General features: G+C 46.6%; 1 protein-coding gene and 1 pseudogene across 1 annotated transcript in view; both read left to right on the top strand.

Annotated features, from left to right (window-relative positions):
- COQ5 (coenzyme Q5, methyltransferase) overlaps positions 1-17110 on the top strand; it is a 29048-nt gene continuing 11938 nt past the window's right edge. The window contains exons 1-3 of the mRNA XM_003280265.2: positions 1-237; positions 8601-8750; positions 14680-14901. Of these exons, the coding sequence (XP_003280313.1) occupies positions 36-237; positions 8601-8750; positions 14680-14901 (574 nt within the window). The 5' untranslated portion in view covers positions 1-35. The remainder of the gene's footprint in view (positions 238-8600; positions 8751-14679; positions 14902-17110) is intronic.
- Positions 7201-8594, top strand: LOC100583912 (annotated as a pseudogene).

The following is a 17110-nucleotide window of genomic DNA, read 5'->3' as shown; positions in this document are numbered from 1 at the left end:
GAGTACTCTCTGGCCCTTGTCACTCGACTACCAAGATGGCGGCCCCCAGGAGCTGCGCTCTACGGAGCTATTGCGGCCGTGGGTGGTCGCGGGCGATGCGGGGCTGCCAGCTCCTCGGGCTTCGAAGCTCTTGGCCCGGCGCCCCACTAAGTGCTCGGCTCTTGTCCCAAGAGAAGCGGGCAACGGAAACGCACTTCGGGTTTGAGACTGTGTCGGAAGAGGAGAAGGGGGGCAAAGGTGAAAGGGGCGAGAGGGCGGATGGGAGGGATCTGACCGTCCATGGTCTGGTTTCTTCTGGCCAGTTAGGGTTGATTTAACATCCAATTAGTTCCAGTGTAGTTGTCTGTGCAGTTATTATTTTTTTTTTTTGAGACAGAATTTCGCTCTTGTTGCCCACGCTGGAGTGCAATGGTCCGATCTTGGCTCACTGCAACCTCCGCCTCCCGGGTTCAAGCGATTCTCCTGTCTCAGCTTCCCGAGTAGCTGGGATTACAGGCGCCCGCCACCACACCCGGCTAACTTTTGTATTCTTACTAGAGATCGGTTTTCACCAGGCTGGTCTCGAACTCCTGACCTCAGGTGATTCGCCTGCCTCGGCTTCCCAAAGTGCTGGGATTACAGGCGTGAGCCACCGCGCCCAGCCAGACGCCCCCTTTTTTTTTTTTTTTTTTTGAGACAGAGTCTCGCTCTGGCACCCAGGCGGGAGTGCAGTGGCGCGATCTCGGCTCACTGCAAGCTCCGCCTCCCGGGTTTACACCATTCTCCTGCCTCAGCCTCTCCGAGTAGCTGGGACTGCAGGCGCCCGCCACCACGCCCGGCTAATTTTTGTTTGTATTTTTAGTAGAGACGGGGTTTCACCGTGGTCTGGATCTCCTGACCTCGTGATCCGCCCGCCTCGGCCTCCCAAAGTGCTGGGATTACAAGCGTGAGCCACGGCGCCCGGCCTTAGACGCCCCCTTTTTAAAAGCAGAATACTGATGACTAAATCCCATCAACTGAGCGTTTGTGATGTGCCAGGCAACGTACAGACATTATTTTCAATTCTCATTTTCAACATTCCAGTAGTGGGTATTGTTATTACCATATTACACGTGAGGAAATTGAGACTTAAAGGTTAAGCAAGAAGTTGCCCAGTTGAACATATCTAGTAAGTGGTGGAACCAGTATTCAAACCCAGTTTAATCTGAGTCAGAAGCCCCCGTTCTTTACCTCTAGAGAAAAATAGGGTTTTTTTTGTTGTTTTTATTTATTTATTTATTTATTTTGAGATGGAGTTTCGCTCTTGTTGTCCAGGCTGGAGTGCAATGGCGCAATCTGGGCTCACTGCAGCCTCAGCCTCCTGGGTTCAAGCGATCCTCCTGCCTCAGCCTCTGGAGTAGCTGGGATTACAGGCATGCGCCACCATGTCTGACTAATTTCGTATTTTTAGTAGAGACAGGGTTTCTCCATGTTGGTCAGGCTGGTCTCGAACTCCCGACCTCAGGTGATCCACCCGCCTTGGCCTCCCAAAGTGCTGGGATTACAGGCGTGAGCCACTGCCCCCAGCCTGAGAAAGAAAGAAAGAAAGAGAGAGAGAGAAAGAAAGAAAAAGAGGCCGGGCGTCGTGGCTCACGCTTGTAATCCCAGCACTTTGGGAGGCCGAGGCGGGGGGATCACAAGGTCGGGAGATCGAGACCACGGTGAAACCCCGTCTCTACTAAAGATACAAAAAATTAGCCGGGCATGGTGGCAGGCGCCTGCAGTCCCAGCTACTTGGAGAGGCTGAGGCAGGAGAATGGCGTGAACCCGGGAGGCGGAGCTTGCAGTGAGCCGAGATTGTGCCACTGCACTCCAGCCTGGGCAACAGAGCGAGACTCCGTCTCAAAAAAAAAAAGAAAAAGAAAAGAAAAGAGGGAAGGAAGGAGAGAAACTATCTTCTCTGTGCCTCAGCTTCCAAATTTGCCAAGTAGAGCTAATAGTTACCCTTCTTCTCTTGGAGTTCTTGTGAGTATCAAAATACTTGATACATGAAAGCACTTTAAACAGTCCCTGGCATTTAGTAATTGTTCAATAATGTTAGATATTGTTGAGCAGTTTCTTTTTGTCAGCACTGTGCCACAGGCATAGGAAAGGAAAAGGAGTGTTTTTAAACTCTACTAGCACTATTTATAATGATGAAGGAATTGGTCCATTTTACAGATGTGTAAGGTGAGGCTCTGAGAGATTTCTTTACTGAGTCACCCAGGAAATAAGAGAAAGTGCCCACAGTGGAATTTCCCATCCCCTTAAAGTCTACCCACCTCAACCTTGCTAATACATAGCTCTATTTTAACACTTTGAATATCGAATTCAAATTATTATTTGTTTCACGGGATTGAATGCCCAGAAAGCGAGGACAGTGGCTCATTCATTCCTATTTCCTCAGTGCTTGATACACATTAGGAGCTTGATAATTGCGTATGGAATGAAATAAGTGGAGCCAAGTACGATAATACCAAGTATTTCATTTTATTTTATTTTTTATTTTTAAGATTAGTCAAGTGCAGTAGCAAGCAATTATTAAGGTTCTGAAACTTTCTAAAATACTTAACATTAATTCTTATAAATAAAACTGTAAGAATAAGAACTATTAGCCCAGTTTTCTTCGAGATGGAGTCTCGCTCTGTCGCCCAGGCTGGAGTCCAGTGGCTTGATCTCAGCTCACTGCAACCTCCGCCTCCCAGGTTCAAGAGATTCTCCTGTCTCAGCCTCCCCAGTAGCTGGGATTACAGGCATCTGCCACTGTGCCCTGCTAATTTTTGTACTTTTAGTAGAGACGGGGTTTCTTTTTTTTTTTTTTGAGACGGAGTCTCACTCTGTTGCCCAGGCTGGAAGAAAGTGGCGTGATCTTGGCTCACTGCAAGCTCCGCCTCCCAGGTTCACGCCATTCTCCTGCCTTAGCCTCCCGAGTAGCTGGGACTACAGGTGCCCGCCACCACGCCCAGCTAATTTTTTGTATTTTTTTTTTTTTGTACAGACAGTGTTTCACCATGTTAGCCAGGATGGTCTGGATCTCCTGACCTCGTGATCCACCCTCCTCAGCCTCCCAAAGTGCTGGGATTACAGGCGTGAGCCACCGTGCCTGCCATAGCCCAGTTTTATAAGTGAAGAAAATGTAAGGCTGGGCACGGTGGCTCACGCTTGTAATCCCAGCACTTTGGAAGGCTGAGGCGGGTGGATCACTTCTGAGGTCGGGAGTTCCAGACTAGCCTGACCAACATGGAGAAACCCCAGCTCCACTGAAAATACAAAATTAGCCCGGCATGGTGGTGCATGCCTGTATTCCCAGCTACTTGGGAGGCTGAAGCAGGAGAATCCCTTGAACCTGGGAGGTGGAGGTTTTGGTAAGCCCAGGTTGCGCCATTGCACTCCAGCCTGGGCAACAAGAGCGAAACTCCTCTCAAAAAAAAAAAAAAGGAAAAAAAGAAAATGTGAAACAAATACATTAAATCACTTGCCCAAGATTCTGCTAATAAGTGGCAGAACTGAGATTTGAATTCAGGTGGGTTACTTCCAAAGTGTGTGCTCTTACCCAGTAATTAGTATAATTATAATAATAGTGTAATAATAATAATGCCTAACTTCTGTTTTGTGCTTTACAATGTATAATCAACATTTCACACAGTGGCAAGCAGGGAAGAAGTTAACTACTGAACTAAATTTGAATTCCAGATTGGGCACTGAGATTGCAGTACAGAGAGTCCTCGCTGTGCACAGTAATGCAAGACTGTGAAAATGCGCAAGCGGAAGTCATACACAATGACCTTAATCAATGCGAAAAATTATAATTGTTTTATGACCTTTAAAAATTATCAACCATCAAAAACCCTGTCAGTTATAAATGTATAGTGAAATGAAAAAATATATACTAAAGTTGATATTTATTTACAGCCAGGCACGATGGTTCACACCTGTAATCCCAGCACTTTGGGAGGACGAGGTAGGCACTTGAAGTCAGGAGTTCAAGACCAGCCTGGCCAACATGGTGAAACCTCATCTCTACTAAAAATACAAAAAAAAATTAGCCAAGCATGGTGGCACACGCCTCCTGGAATCACAGCTAATTAGGAGGCTGAGGCAGGCAAATTGCTTGAACCTGGGAGGTGGAGGTTGCAGTGAGCAGAGATTGTGCCACTGCACTCTAGCCTGGATGACAGAGTGAGACTGTCTCAAAAAAAAAGAAAAAAAAATTCTAATAAAAAATTAGAAAGCCTTGAGAATTAAATTCTTTTATTTCCTTGTAAAAAAAATTGCCAAGAGTAGTTTGAGCACTATTTGCCACCTTCTTGTCATATGAAATATCTTCTATGCCTTGGCAAATTGCCATATTTCTTTCTAAGTTTTTATCTACTTCTAATATTTTATCCTTTGTGCTTTCAATGTTATGAAATACCTCCAAGAACTCCTTTAATGTCAAAGTTTTTGCTGGCATCACTTCTGGGACATCTTCAACCTTTTTGTCACAGCTCCATTTCTTGTTCATGTTGGTAAGTTCATCTTCCTGCAGTGCCTCTGGCTGTATGTCTAGAGTCTCTCCAGTGGCAGCAGTGTCAATATTCCCACAGTCATCTATTTCTCCTGGAACTCCACTGACACTCAATTTGAATTTCACTTCCAGCATTATCTGCATTTTCATTTTTGTTGCTTAATTCCCTCTTTCATTTATCCAGTTATGCCACATGTGTTTTATCACTGAAAGATAAGGAGGCAATACAAGTACATGCTTTACTGTCTGTGAACTGAGTAGCTAATGCAGTGACCAGTCACCTAAAGTCTGGGAAAGAAGTGCGTGATTGGTTGCTGATCATGCTGTGTGTCTGTTATTTACATAGTGACTTGTAGACTAAAGAATGTATTTTATGTAATTACTCACATTTAATATACCATTGTACTTGAATTGTGGTGTTGGGGGACTGGTGTTGTTTAGCTAAACCACAGTAACTGAAATTCATGCATATTGGAACATGCAAAGCCAGGACTATTTGCTTATTTACTTATTTATTTTTATTTATTTATTTATTTTGAGACAGAGTCGCGCTCTGTCGCCCAGGCTGGAGTGCGGTGGCACGATCTCGGCTCACTGTAAGCTCCGCCTCCCAGGTTCACGCCATTCTCCTTCCTCAGCCTCCCGAGTAGCCGGGACTACAGGCGCCCGCCACCATGCGTGGCTAGTTTTTTTGTATTTTTAGTAGAGATGGGGTTTCACCATGTTAGCCAGGATGGTCTCGATCTCCTGACCTCGTGATCCCCCCGCCTCAGCCTCCCAAAGTGCTGGGATTATAGGTGTGAGCCACTGTGCCCAGCCTTGTTTATTTATTTTTGAGACAAGGTCTCACTATGCCGCCCAGGCTGGGGTACAGTGGCTATTCACAGGCACAATCATAGCACACTACAGCCTTGAACTCCTGGGTTCAAGCAGTCGTCTCCCATTAGCCCCCCGAGTAGCTGGCACTCCAGGTGTGTGCCACCATGCCGGTAAGGACTATTTATACTGAGTGGGGCTAGCCTTAGTGTCCCCCAGACACCCCAAAAGATGCTCAAAAGAGCAGGCTGGGCGTGGTGGCTCACTCCTGTAATCCCAGTACTTTGGGAGGCTGAGGTGTGCAGATCATGAGGTCAGGAGTTTGAGACCAGCTGGCCAACATGGTGAAACCCCATCTCTACTAAAAATACAAAAATTAGCCAGGCATGGTGGCAAGTGCCTGTAATCGCAGCTATTCGGGAGGCTGAGGCAGGAGAATCACTTGAACCTAGGAGGAGGAGGTTGCAGTGAGCCGAGATTGCGCCACTGTACCCCAGCCTGGGCGACAGAGCTAGACTCCAACTCAAAAAAAAAAGGCCGGGCATGGTGGCTCACGCCTGTGATCCCAACACTTTGGGAAGCCAAGGTGGGCAGATCTGAGGTTAGGAGATCGAGACCATCCGGGCTAACACAGTGAAACCTCATCTCTACTAAAAATACAACAAATTAGCTGGGCGTGGTGGCATGCGCCTGTAGTCCCAGCTACTTGGGAGGCTGAGGCAGGAGAATTGCTTGAACCGGGAGGTGGAGGTTACAGTGAGCCAAGATCATGCCACTGCACTCTAGCCTGGGCGACAGAGCAAGACTCCGTCCCAAAAAAAAAAAGGAAAGAGTGCACTTGGAAATCCGAAGGTTGAGAATAGGCATTGAAGTTTGAGTTAAAGGCGGGCTCTGTAGTCTGATTCAGCAGAAGAGAGTCATGTTTTCAATCTGTGCAGCACATTTCATCTGAGGAACTCAAAGCATCTCCTCTTCATTGTCCAATTCAGCCTTCTGGCAGGGAGGTAGGAGCTGGCACTGATATAGCCGTTTTACGGGCAGAGAAAGTGAGGTGAAAAACAGTTAAATGTAACTTTAAGGCCAGGCATGGTGGCTCACGCCTGTAATCCCAGCACTTTGGGAGGCCGAGGTGGGCGGATCATGAGGTCAGGAGATCAAGACCATCCTGGCTAACATGGTGAAACCCCGTCTCTACTAAAAATACAAAAAATTAGCTGGGCATGGTGGCAGGCACCTGTAGTCCCAGCTACTCGGGAGGCTGAGGCAGGAGAATGGCGTGAACCCGGGAGGCGGAGCTTGCAGTGAGCTGAGATCGCGCCACTGCGCTCCAGCCTGGGTGACAAAGCGAGACTCTGTCTCAAAAAAAAAAAAAAAAAAAAAAAAAATGTAACTTTAAAGGGAAATACTTCTGACAGTCTTGGATAGTAGACTCTTTCTCTCTTTAGCTATCCCAGATTCCACAGTCTGTGTTGATCCTATGGAGAAGACTCATGAGAGCCCTGTAAATTGTGACTTAGCCCTGATTCACAGCTTGGCATCTAGGTGCCCACCAAATTGTACCTGAGGTTCTTCTCAGTGATACAGGCAGACATGAGCCGAGGTCTTCCCATCCATTAATCATGCATCTTTCATCTTTATTTTGAAACAGAGTGTCTCTCCATCGCCCAGGCTGGAATGCAGTGGTCCAGTTTCAGCTCACTGCAACCTCTACCTTCCAGGTTCAAGTGATTCTCCTGCCCCAACCACCCGAGTAGCTGGGATTACAGGTGTGCGCAACCATGCCCAGCTAATTTTTGTGTTTTTAATAGAGACAGGGTTTTGCCATGTTGGCCAGGCTAGCCTTGAACTCCTGGCCTCAAGTGAACCGCCCCCCTCGGACTCCCAAAGTGCTGGGATTACAGGCAAGAGCCACCGTGCCCTGTATGCATACTTCTAATGGAGCTTGTCTTTTATTATAATAACCATGAGAAAAATTCCAATTTCCCCCACCCTATCCTTTAAGAAACAGAAACATCATATTTAGTACTAGGTATATGGATGGCATTATTGCAAAGTACTAGTCCTAAGTAATAATAATTAAGACAGCAGAAAAGAGGTTGATTTCTTCCATGAAGTACATTTAAGCCTCTTATTAAAGAGGTAATGTGATGCCATCCACGACTTAGGAGCAGCAGCGGGGAGCAGGCTGTGGAGAGGACCGGTGCAGACATGGCCAAGTCTAAGAACCACACCACACACAGCCAGTCCCGAAATGGCACAGAAATGGTATCAAGAAACCCCGATCACAAAGATAGGAATCCTATTTTTTTTTTCTTTGAGACGGAGTCTCGCTCTCTGGCCCCGGCTGGAGTGCAGTGGCATGATCTCGGCTCACTGCAAGCTCCACCTCCCGGGTTCGTGCCATTCTCCTGCCTCAGCCTCCCGAGTAGCTGGGACCACAGGCGCCCGCCACCAGGCTGTCTAATTTTTTGTATTTTTAGTAGAGAGAGGGTTTCACCATGTTAGCCAGGATGGTTTCGATCTCCTGACCTCGTGATCCGCCTGCCTCGGCCTCCCAAAGTGCTGGGATTACAGGCATGAGCCACTGCGCCCGGCCGATAAGAATCTCTTAAGGGAGTGGACCCCAAGTTCCTGAGGAACACGTGCTTTGCCAAGAAGCACAACAAGAAGGGCCTAAAAAAGATGCAGGCCAACAGTGCCAAAGCCATGAGTGCACGTGCCAAGGCTATCAAGGCCTTTGTAAAGCCCAGGGAGGTTAAGCCCAAGATCCCAAAGGGTGTCAGCCACAAGCTCGATCCACTTGCCTACATTGCCCACCCCAGGCTTGGGAAGTGTGTTCATGCCTGCATTGCCAAGGGGCTCAAGCTATGTTGGTCAAAGGCCAAGGCCAAAGATCAAACCAAGGCCCAGGCTGCAGCTCCAGCTTCATTTCCAGCTTAGGCTCCCAAAGGTGCCCAGACCCCTACGAAGGCTTCAGAGTAGATATCTCTGTCTGCCAACGTGAGGACAGAAGGACTGGTTCGACCCCCCTGGGCTGCCGTCAGCATGGGGCTGGGGTCCTCCTGTGCTATTTGTACAAATAAATCTGAAGCAGGAAAAAAAAATAAATCAATAAAGAGGTAATGTTAAGGTGTAGATTTGGGCATCAAGCATTACGACTTAGTTTCACCTTGCAAAGACAGGTCATTTCAGGAGAAAAAAAGCTTCCTCCTTTTTTGTTTAGGATTTTTCTAAGGGAGTACTGCTAATAGCACTATTGTGTGTGTTTCTCCCATGTCAGTCTATCAGGTGTTTGAAAGTGTGGCTAAGAAGTATGATGTGATGAATGATATGATGAGTCTTGGTATCCATCGTGTTTGGAAGGATTTGCTGCTCTGGAAGATGCGCCCGCTTCCTGGGACCCAGCTGCTTGATGTTGCTGGAGGCACAGGTAATGTCGAGTTTGGTATCCTTCACTACCATTGAGCATGTTTTACAGAAATTAGTCTCTCTTGTAATGAGCTAGCTCACCTAACACTAGGCAGAAGATGGTGATTGAAAATCAGCATACTTATAACTTCTGAGAAAGGCATGTACTAATCTTTTTGACTGAACATCAATCAAAAGCATAGAATAACAGTTTTGTGCCTGTCACTTTTTTGTTTGTTTGGTTTTTTTTTTGTTGTTTTTTTTTTTGAGACGGAGTCTCACTCTGTCGCCCAGGCTGGAGTGCAATGGCGCGATCTCAGCTTACTGCAATCTCCGCCTCCCGGGTTCACACCATTCTCCTGCCTCAGCCTCCCAAGTAGCTGGGACTATAGGCACCCGCCATGGCACCTGGCTAATTTTTTTTTTTTGTATTTTTAGTAGAGACGGGGTTTCACCGTGTTAGCCAGGATGGTCTTGATCTCCTGACCTCGTGATCTGCCCGCCTCAGCCTCCCAAAGTGCTGGGATTACAGGCGTGAGCCACTGCGCCTGGCCGCCTGTCACTTTTTTTCTTGAGATGGAGTCTCACTCTGTCGCCCAGGCTGGCGTGCAGTGTCTCAATCTCAGCTCATTGCAACCTCTGCCTCCCAGGTTCAAGCAATTCTCCTGCCTCAGCCTCCTGAGTAGCTGGGACTACAGGCCCACTCCACCACGCCCAGCTAATATTTTGTATTTTAGTAGAGACGGGGTTTCACGGTGTTTGCCAGGCTGGTCTTGAACTCCTGAGCTCAGGCAGTCCGCCTGCCTCGGCCTCCCAAAGTGCTAGGATTACAGGCGTGAGCCACTGCGCCTGGCCAGTGGCTGTCTGCCTGTCACATTTCCTTTTTTTTTTTTTTTTTTTTTGAGATAGAGTCTTACTCTGTCGCCCAGACTGCAGTGCAGTGGTGCAATCTCGGCTCCACTGCAACCTCCACCTCCCGGGTTAAAGCAATTCTCTGCCTCAGCCTCCTGAGTAGCTGGGATTACAGGCATGCACCACCATGCCTGGCTAGTTTTTGTATTGTTAGTAGAGACAGGGTTCCACCGTCTTGGCCAGGCTGGTCTTGAACTACTGACCTCATGATACACCCTCCTCGGCCTCCCAAGGTGCTGGGATTACAGGTGTGAGCCACTGTGCCCAGCTGCCTGTCACATTTCTAAAATACACAGATTGGCTGGGCGCAGTGGCTCACACCTGTCCTCCCAGCACTTTGGGAGGCCAAGGTGGGTGGATTGTCTAAGGTCAGGAGTTCAAGACCAGCCTGGCCAACATGGTGAAAACCCATCTCTACTAAAAATACAAAAAAAAAAAAAAAGCCAATTTGGTGGCTGGTGCCTGTAATCCCAGCTACTTGGGAAGCTGAGGCAGGAGAATTGCTTGAACTGGGGAGGTGGAGGGTTGCAGTGAGCTGAGGTCGTACCATTACACTCCAGCCTGGGCAACAGAGCAAGATTCCGTCTCGAAAAACAAAAAAAAAAACGAAACAAACCCACAGGATTACAAAGGAAAAAGTCGAATTTTTGACCAGTGACATTTCACCATCTAAATGACTGTTTTGTCTTCTGCTTAACCTTTAACCTCCTTTTCCTGTTTTTTAGGGGATGGGAGAAGCCTTTTATCACTTTATAAAGTTTTCGAGGCCGCCTTTTCTCCTTGATTTGCGATCACATCAAATATCAAAAGTTTGTTTGGGCACAGTCCTTTGTTACTTCTTGTACACTGAGCATTTGGAGAGAAAAATGTCATGATTTTACACAATGCATTTTGGTGATGTCGTTGTACATGTTAAATTACATTAGAGGCTGGACGTGGTGGCTCACACCTATAATCGTAGCACTTTGGGAGGATCCCCTGAGGTTAGGAGTTCAAGACCAGTCTGGCCAACATGGTGAAACTCCGTCTCTACTAAAAATAGAAAAATTAGCTGGGTGATGGTGGGGCGTGGTGGCTCATGCCTGTAATCCCAGCACTTTGGGAGCCCGAGGTGGTCGGATCATGAGGTCAAGAGATCGAGACCATCCTGGCCATCATGGTGAAACCTCGTCTCTACTAAAAATACAAAAATTGGCCCGTTGTGGTGGCACGCACCTGTAATCCCAGCTACTCAGGAGGCTGAGGCAGGAGAATTGCTTGAACCCAGGAGGCTGAGGTTGCAGTGAGCCGAGATCAAGCCACCACACTCCAGCCTGGGTGACAGAGCGAGACTCCGTCTCAAAAAAAAAAAATTAAAAATAAAATAAAATAAAATAAAATAAAATAAATAATTAGCTGGCAAGGTGGCGGGTGCCTGAAATCCCAGCTACTCAGGAGGCTGAGGCAGGAGAATCACTTGAACCCAGGAGGCAGAGGTTGCAGTGAGCTGAGATTGTGCCATTGCTCTCCAGCCTGGGCTACAGAGGAAGACTCTGTCTCAAAAAAAATAATAATAATAAATAAATAACATAAAATTACATTAGAATAATATAAAATATAATGTAATAATTTGATAATTAGTAATGATAGAGTAATGTATAATAATAAATTACAATAGAATAATCTCTATACTTGAAACATATTTATCTGTAGCTATGTTGGTGTGATCCTCTCCCCAAATGGAAGCTCAGAGGGCAAGAAGACACCTTGCTCTGTAGAGGGTAATTTAGCAGAATCTACCAAAATGTAAAATGCATACAAGCTTAGGATCCCACTTTTTTTTTTTTTTTTTTTTTGAGTCCGAGTCTCGTTCTTGTTGCCCAGGCTGGAGTGCAATGGCGTGATTTCGGCTCACCACAACCTCAGCCTCCTGGGTTCAAGTGATTTTTCTGCCTCAGCCTCCTAAGTAGCTGGGACTACAGGCATGTGCCACCACGCCCAACTAATTTTGTATTTTTAGTAGAGACGGGGTTTCTCCATGTTGGTCAGGCTGGTCTTGAACTCCCAACCTCAGGTGATACACCCACCTCAGCCTCCCAAAGTGCTGGGATTATAGGCATGAGCCATTGTGCCTGGGGGATCCCACATTTTCAATTCTTTTTTTTTTTTTTTTTTTTTTTGAGATGGAGTCTTTCTCTGTTGCCCACACATTTTCAATTCTTTTTTTTTTTTTTTTTTTTTGAGATGGAGTCTTTCTCTGTTGCCCAGGCTGGAGTGCAATGGCATGATCTCGGCACACTGCAACCTCCACCTCCTGGGTTAAAGTGATTCTCCTGCCTCGGCCTTCCAAGTAGCTGGGATTACTAGGCACCCACCATCATGCCTGGCTGATTTTTTGTATTTTTAGTAGAGACAAGGTTTTACTATATTGGCCAGGCTGGCCTCAAATTCCTGACCTAAGGTGATCCACCCACCTTGGCCTCCCAAAGTGTTGGGATTAAAGGCCTGACCCACTCTGCCTGACCTCACATTTTCAATTCTATGTAGCCTAAAGAAAAACTTCCACAAAGATTTAGCCACAAATATGCTCATTGCATCACATTTAATAGTAATTAAAAATTGGAAATAAGCTATTTCTTCCCAATAAGGACATGGCTTTAAATTAAGGTATATCCAGTCTATGAAATATTGTGTATCTATTTAAAACAATAAGGAAAACTTACAAGTATTGATGGAAAGGTTGCAAGGACATATTAAGTGGGAAGAATAAGAAAACACATGGTATAACAATGTATACAATATCCCTGTTTATGTTTTTAAATTTTGTTATATGCATACCTATAAATGTATTGAAATATCATGCTCGCTTCAGTAGCGCATATACTAAATTTGGAATGATACAGAGAAGATGCCCAAAATAATTAATATATTGAAATATATGGCTGAGCATGTTGGCTCACGCCTGTAATCCCAGCATTTGGGAGGCCGAGGCGTATGGATCACGAGGTCAGGAGTTTGAGACCAGCCTGACCAATGTGGTGAAACCCCATCTCTACTAAAAATACAAAAATTAGCTGGGCCTGGTGGCACACGCCTGTAATCCCAGCTACTCAGGAGGCTGGGGCAGGAGAATTGCTTTAACCTGGGAGGTGGAGGTTGCAGTGAGCTGAGATTGTGCTGCTGCATTCTAGCCTGGGAACAGAGCGAGCCTCCGTCTCAGGAAAAAAAAAAAAAAAAAAAGATATAAAAAATGACTAGAGAATGACTGGAGAATATCTAATTGGTTAGACATATGGGAGAAACAAGGATATATTTCTTGGAAATAGTGTAGGAAAAACAAAGACAAGGAAACAGCTTTTTTTTTTTTTTTTTTTTTTGGAAATGGTCTTGCACTTTCGCCCAGGCTGGAGTGTAGTGATGTCATCTCGGCTTACTGCAACCTCCACCCCCCAGGGCTCAAGTAATCTTCCCATCTCAGCCTCCCAAATAGCTAGGAATATAGGCATGTGCCCCACACCTGGCTAATTTTTGTAATTTTTTTCGTAGAGACTGAGTTTCACCATGTTACCCAGGCTGGTCTCAAACCTCTGGGCTCAAGCAATCTGCCTACCTCAGCCTCCTGAAGCCTGAAGTGCTGGAACCACAGGCGTGAGCCACCAAGCCCAGCTGGAAACAGCATTATAAGAAAGGAAATATAGGGCCAGGCGCAATGGCTCATGCCTGTAATCTCAGCACTTTGGGAGGCCGAGGCGAGTGGATCACCTGAGGTCAAGAGTTCGAGACCAGCCTGACCAACATGATGAAACCCCATCTGTACTAAAAATACAAAATTAGCCAGGTTTGGTGGCACATGCCTGTGATCCCAGCTACTTGGGAGGCTGAAGCAGGAGAATCACTTGAACCTGGGAGGCAGAGGTTGCGGTGAGCTGAGATCATGCCATTGCACTCCAGCCTGGGCAACAAGAGCAGAAACTCTGTCTCAAAAAAAAAAAAAAAAAGAAAAGAAAGAAAAGGAAATATAAAAAGAGAGGAAAAAAGAAAGGAAATAGGATTCTAGAAAGCACTGGATTTGTCCTGAACAATATTTACCAGGTCACAGTATTGTAAACACTTGATTTTCAGTTTTTTTTTTTTTTTTTTTTTTTGAGATGGAGTCTCACTCTGTCGCCCAGGCTGGAGTGCAGTGGTGCGATCTCGGCTCACTGCAAGCTCTGCCTCCTGGGTTCATGCCATTCTTCTGCCTCAGCCTCCCGACTAGCTGGGACTACAGGCACCCATCACCATGCCCGGCTAATTTTTTTTTTTTTTCCTATTTTTTAGTAGAGACGGGGTTTCATCATGTTAGCCAGGATGGTCTCGATCTGACCTCATGATCCGCCTGTCTCAGCCTCCCAAAGTGCTGGGATTACAGGCGTGAGCCACCGCGCCCAGCCTCCGTTTTTATTTTTTTTATTTATTTATTTATTTATTTATTTATTTATTTATTTATTTATTTATTTTTTGAGATGGAGTTTCACTTTTGTTACCCAGGCTGGAGTGCAGTGGCGCTATCTCAGCCCACTGCAACATCCGTTTCCCAGGTTCAAGCTATTCTCCTGCCCCAGCCTCCCGAGTAGCTGGGATTACAGACGCCTGCCACCACACCTGGCTAATTTTTGTATTTTTAGTAGAGATGGGGTTTTACCATGTTGGCCAGGCTGGTCTCAGACTCCTGACCTCAGGTGATCCACCAGTCTCAGCCTCCCAAAGTGCTGAGATTGCAGGCATGAGCCCAGCCCAATTTCTTTAATTAAAAAAAAAGTTAGTGTTGAAATGAGAATAAACTTCCACGTTCACACACTCAGCTATGATTGTGCCTCTGCACTCCAGCCAGGGTGATGGAGTGAGACCCTGTGTCTAACAAAAAGAAGAAAGGACTTGGCTTTCAGCCACACTGCGTCCAGTTAGCTAACACAGGTACTCCTGTGCCTCTGTTAGCCCTTTGAGTTTTAGGAAATGCTGTTTCTTCCTTTTTTATTTTTGTTTTAGTCTGCATCTTTCCTCATGTTGGCTTCCCACAGGTGACATTGCATTCCGGTTCCTTAATTATGTTCAGTCCCAGCACCAGAGAAAACAGAAGAGGCAGTTAAGGGCCCAACAAAATTTATCCTGGGAAGAAATTGCCAAAGAGTATCAGAATGAAGAAGATTCCTTGGGCGGGTCTCGGGTCGTGGTTTGTGACATCAACAAGGAGATGCTAAAGGTTGGAAAGCAGAAAGCCTTGGCTCAAGGATACAGAGCTGGTGAGTCCTGCAGAAGGCAGACACAGGGGAAGTGTTTGTATCTTTATAGAATAAGGTGGAGTATGTAAAATATTGAAATGCTTTATCTTTTGGCTTTCAGAAACTTATAGATGGGCAGGTTGAAGATGATTTGCATGGCTGAATCTAGTTTGTGTGCTGTTATATGCATTATTTATGCATAGCAGCCCATTGAGTGAGCTTACCCAGCCCTATGTGACTGGGATCACTAGATCCCAAATAAGGCAAGAATCTTACCCAAGTCACACAACTTCTCAGTGGCAGATCCCAAATTGGAGTTGAATCTTCAGATCTCAGCTCTCAGACCCTGAGACAGAAGTTTTGCTGTCAGGCCGGGCGTGGTGGTTCACGCCTGTAATCCCAGCACTTTGGGAGGCCGAGGCGGGTGGATCACGAGGTCAAGAGATTGAGACCATCCTGGCCAACATGGCGAAACCCTGTCTCTACTAAAAATGCAAAAATTAGCTGGGCATGGTAGCGGGCGCCTGTAGTCCCAGCTACTCGGGAGGCTGAGGCAGGAGAATGGCGTGAACGTGGGAGGCAGAGCTTGCAGTGAGCCGAGATCGCGCCACTGCACTCCAGCCTGGATGACAGAGCGAGAGTCCGTCTCAAAAACAAAACAAAAAAAAGAAGTTTTGCTGTCATTTCCCAGCAGCTTCAGGGTGACTTCGGTGTATCATTTCCATTCTTGAACCATTCCATTCTGGTATCCATACTAGGATAGTTTGATTGCTGTGCAACTGGACCTCTCATCTCCTGTAAAGAAAGAACTTCTGGCTGGGCCCATGGCTCACACCTATTATCTCAGAACTTTGGGAGGCCACAGTAGGAGGATTACTTGAGCCCAAGAGTTCCAGGCTGCAGTGAGCTGTGATTGCACCTCTGCACTCCAGCCTGAGTGACAGAGCGAGACCCTGTCTCTAAAGAAATTTAAAAAATAAAAAAAGAAATAACTTGCCCTTCAGCCACAAGGAGTGCGGTTAGCTAGCAGCCTCCACCTATTAGCACATCAGCCTCTGCCTCAGCTTCCAAGGGAGGCCAGGCTCTTTTGTGGCAGCCCGTAGCCAATGGCTGAACACTGTGGGACTACTAGGGCCTGGATATTTTCCAAGCAAGACTCTTGAACAGCCAGCCTTTGTTCTGGACGTCGCTATTGGGTAGGCTGAGCCTTTGTCAGATCTGCATTAAGGTCTAAAGGCTTTTCTTGCTCAGTCTTTCTTCCTCTCCCTTTGTCTTCTCTGTGTTTCCCCTGCCACACACACAAAAAATTATTATACTCCTTGGTCCATCTCAGCATGTTTCTCAGAGGACCCAACTGATACACTCAAAGAAACACTCGTGAACAGTACTCCTCACACTTCCCCACCATAGTAAATACGAACAGCAGATAGGCAAATGACTGCATGCGTATCTCTGTGAGATTACTGCAAGCTCAAAATGGATGATTTGTGTGCTAGCTTAAAAATGTAAATTTTGGCAGTGAGGTGGCTCTTGCCTGTAATCCCAGCACTTTAGAAGGCCGAGGGTGAAGGATCGCTTGAAGCCAGGAGTTCAAGACCAGCCTAGGCAACATAGTGAGACTCTGTCTCTACAAAAAATTTAAGTTAGCCAAGTGTGGTGGTACACACTTGTAGTAACAGCTACTTGGGAGGCTGAAGCAGGAGGATCACTTGAGTCCAGGAGGTCGAGACTGCAGTGAGCCATGATCATGCCACTGCACTCCAGCCTGGGCAACAGAGTAAGACTCTGTCTCAAAAAACAAAAGCAAATTTGGCCGGGCGTGGTGGCTGACCCCTGTAATCCCAGCACTTTGGGAGGCCGAGGGGGGTGGATCACCTGAGGTCCGGAGTTCGAGACCAGCCTGACCAACATGGAGAAACCCTGTCTCTACTAAAAATACAAAATTAGCTGGGTGTGGTGGCGCATGCCTGTAATTCCAGCTATTTGAAGGCTGAGGCAGGAGAATCGCTTGAACCTGGAAGGCGGAGGTTGTGGTGAACCAAGATGGTGCCATTACACTCTAGCCTAGGCAACAAGAGAGAAACTCCATCCTGGCAGCTGCACCCTGTTGGCCCAGTTTTTGTTGTTGTTGTTGTTGTTGTTTTTTCTGAGACAGAGTCTCGCCCTGTTGCCCAGGATGGAGTACAGTGGCGCGATCTCGGGTCACTACAACCTCTGCCTCCCGGGTTCA

This window comes from Nomascus leucogenys, chromosome 10, assembly GCF_006542625.1.
Source record: "Nomascus leucogenys isolate Asia chromosome 10, Asia_NLE_v1, whole genome shotgun sequence".
In the NCBI taxonomy this organism is placed as follows: domain Eukaryota; kingdom Metazoa; phylum Chordata; class Mammalia; order Primates; family Hylobatidae; genus Nomascus; species Nomascus leucogenys.
The sequence above is the reverse complement of the archived record's forward strand: the minus strand, read 5'-3'. Positions and strand labels throughout refer to the sequence as shown.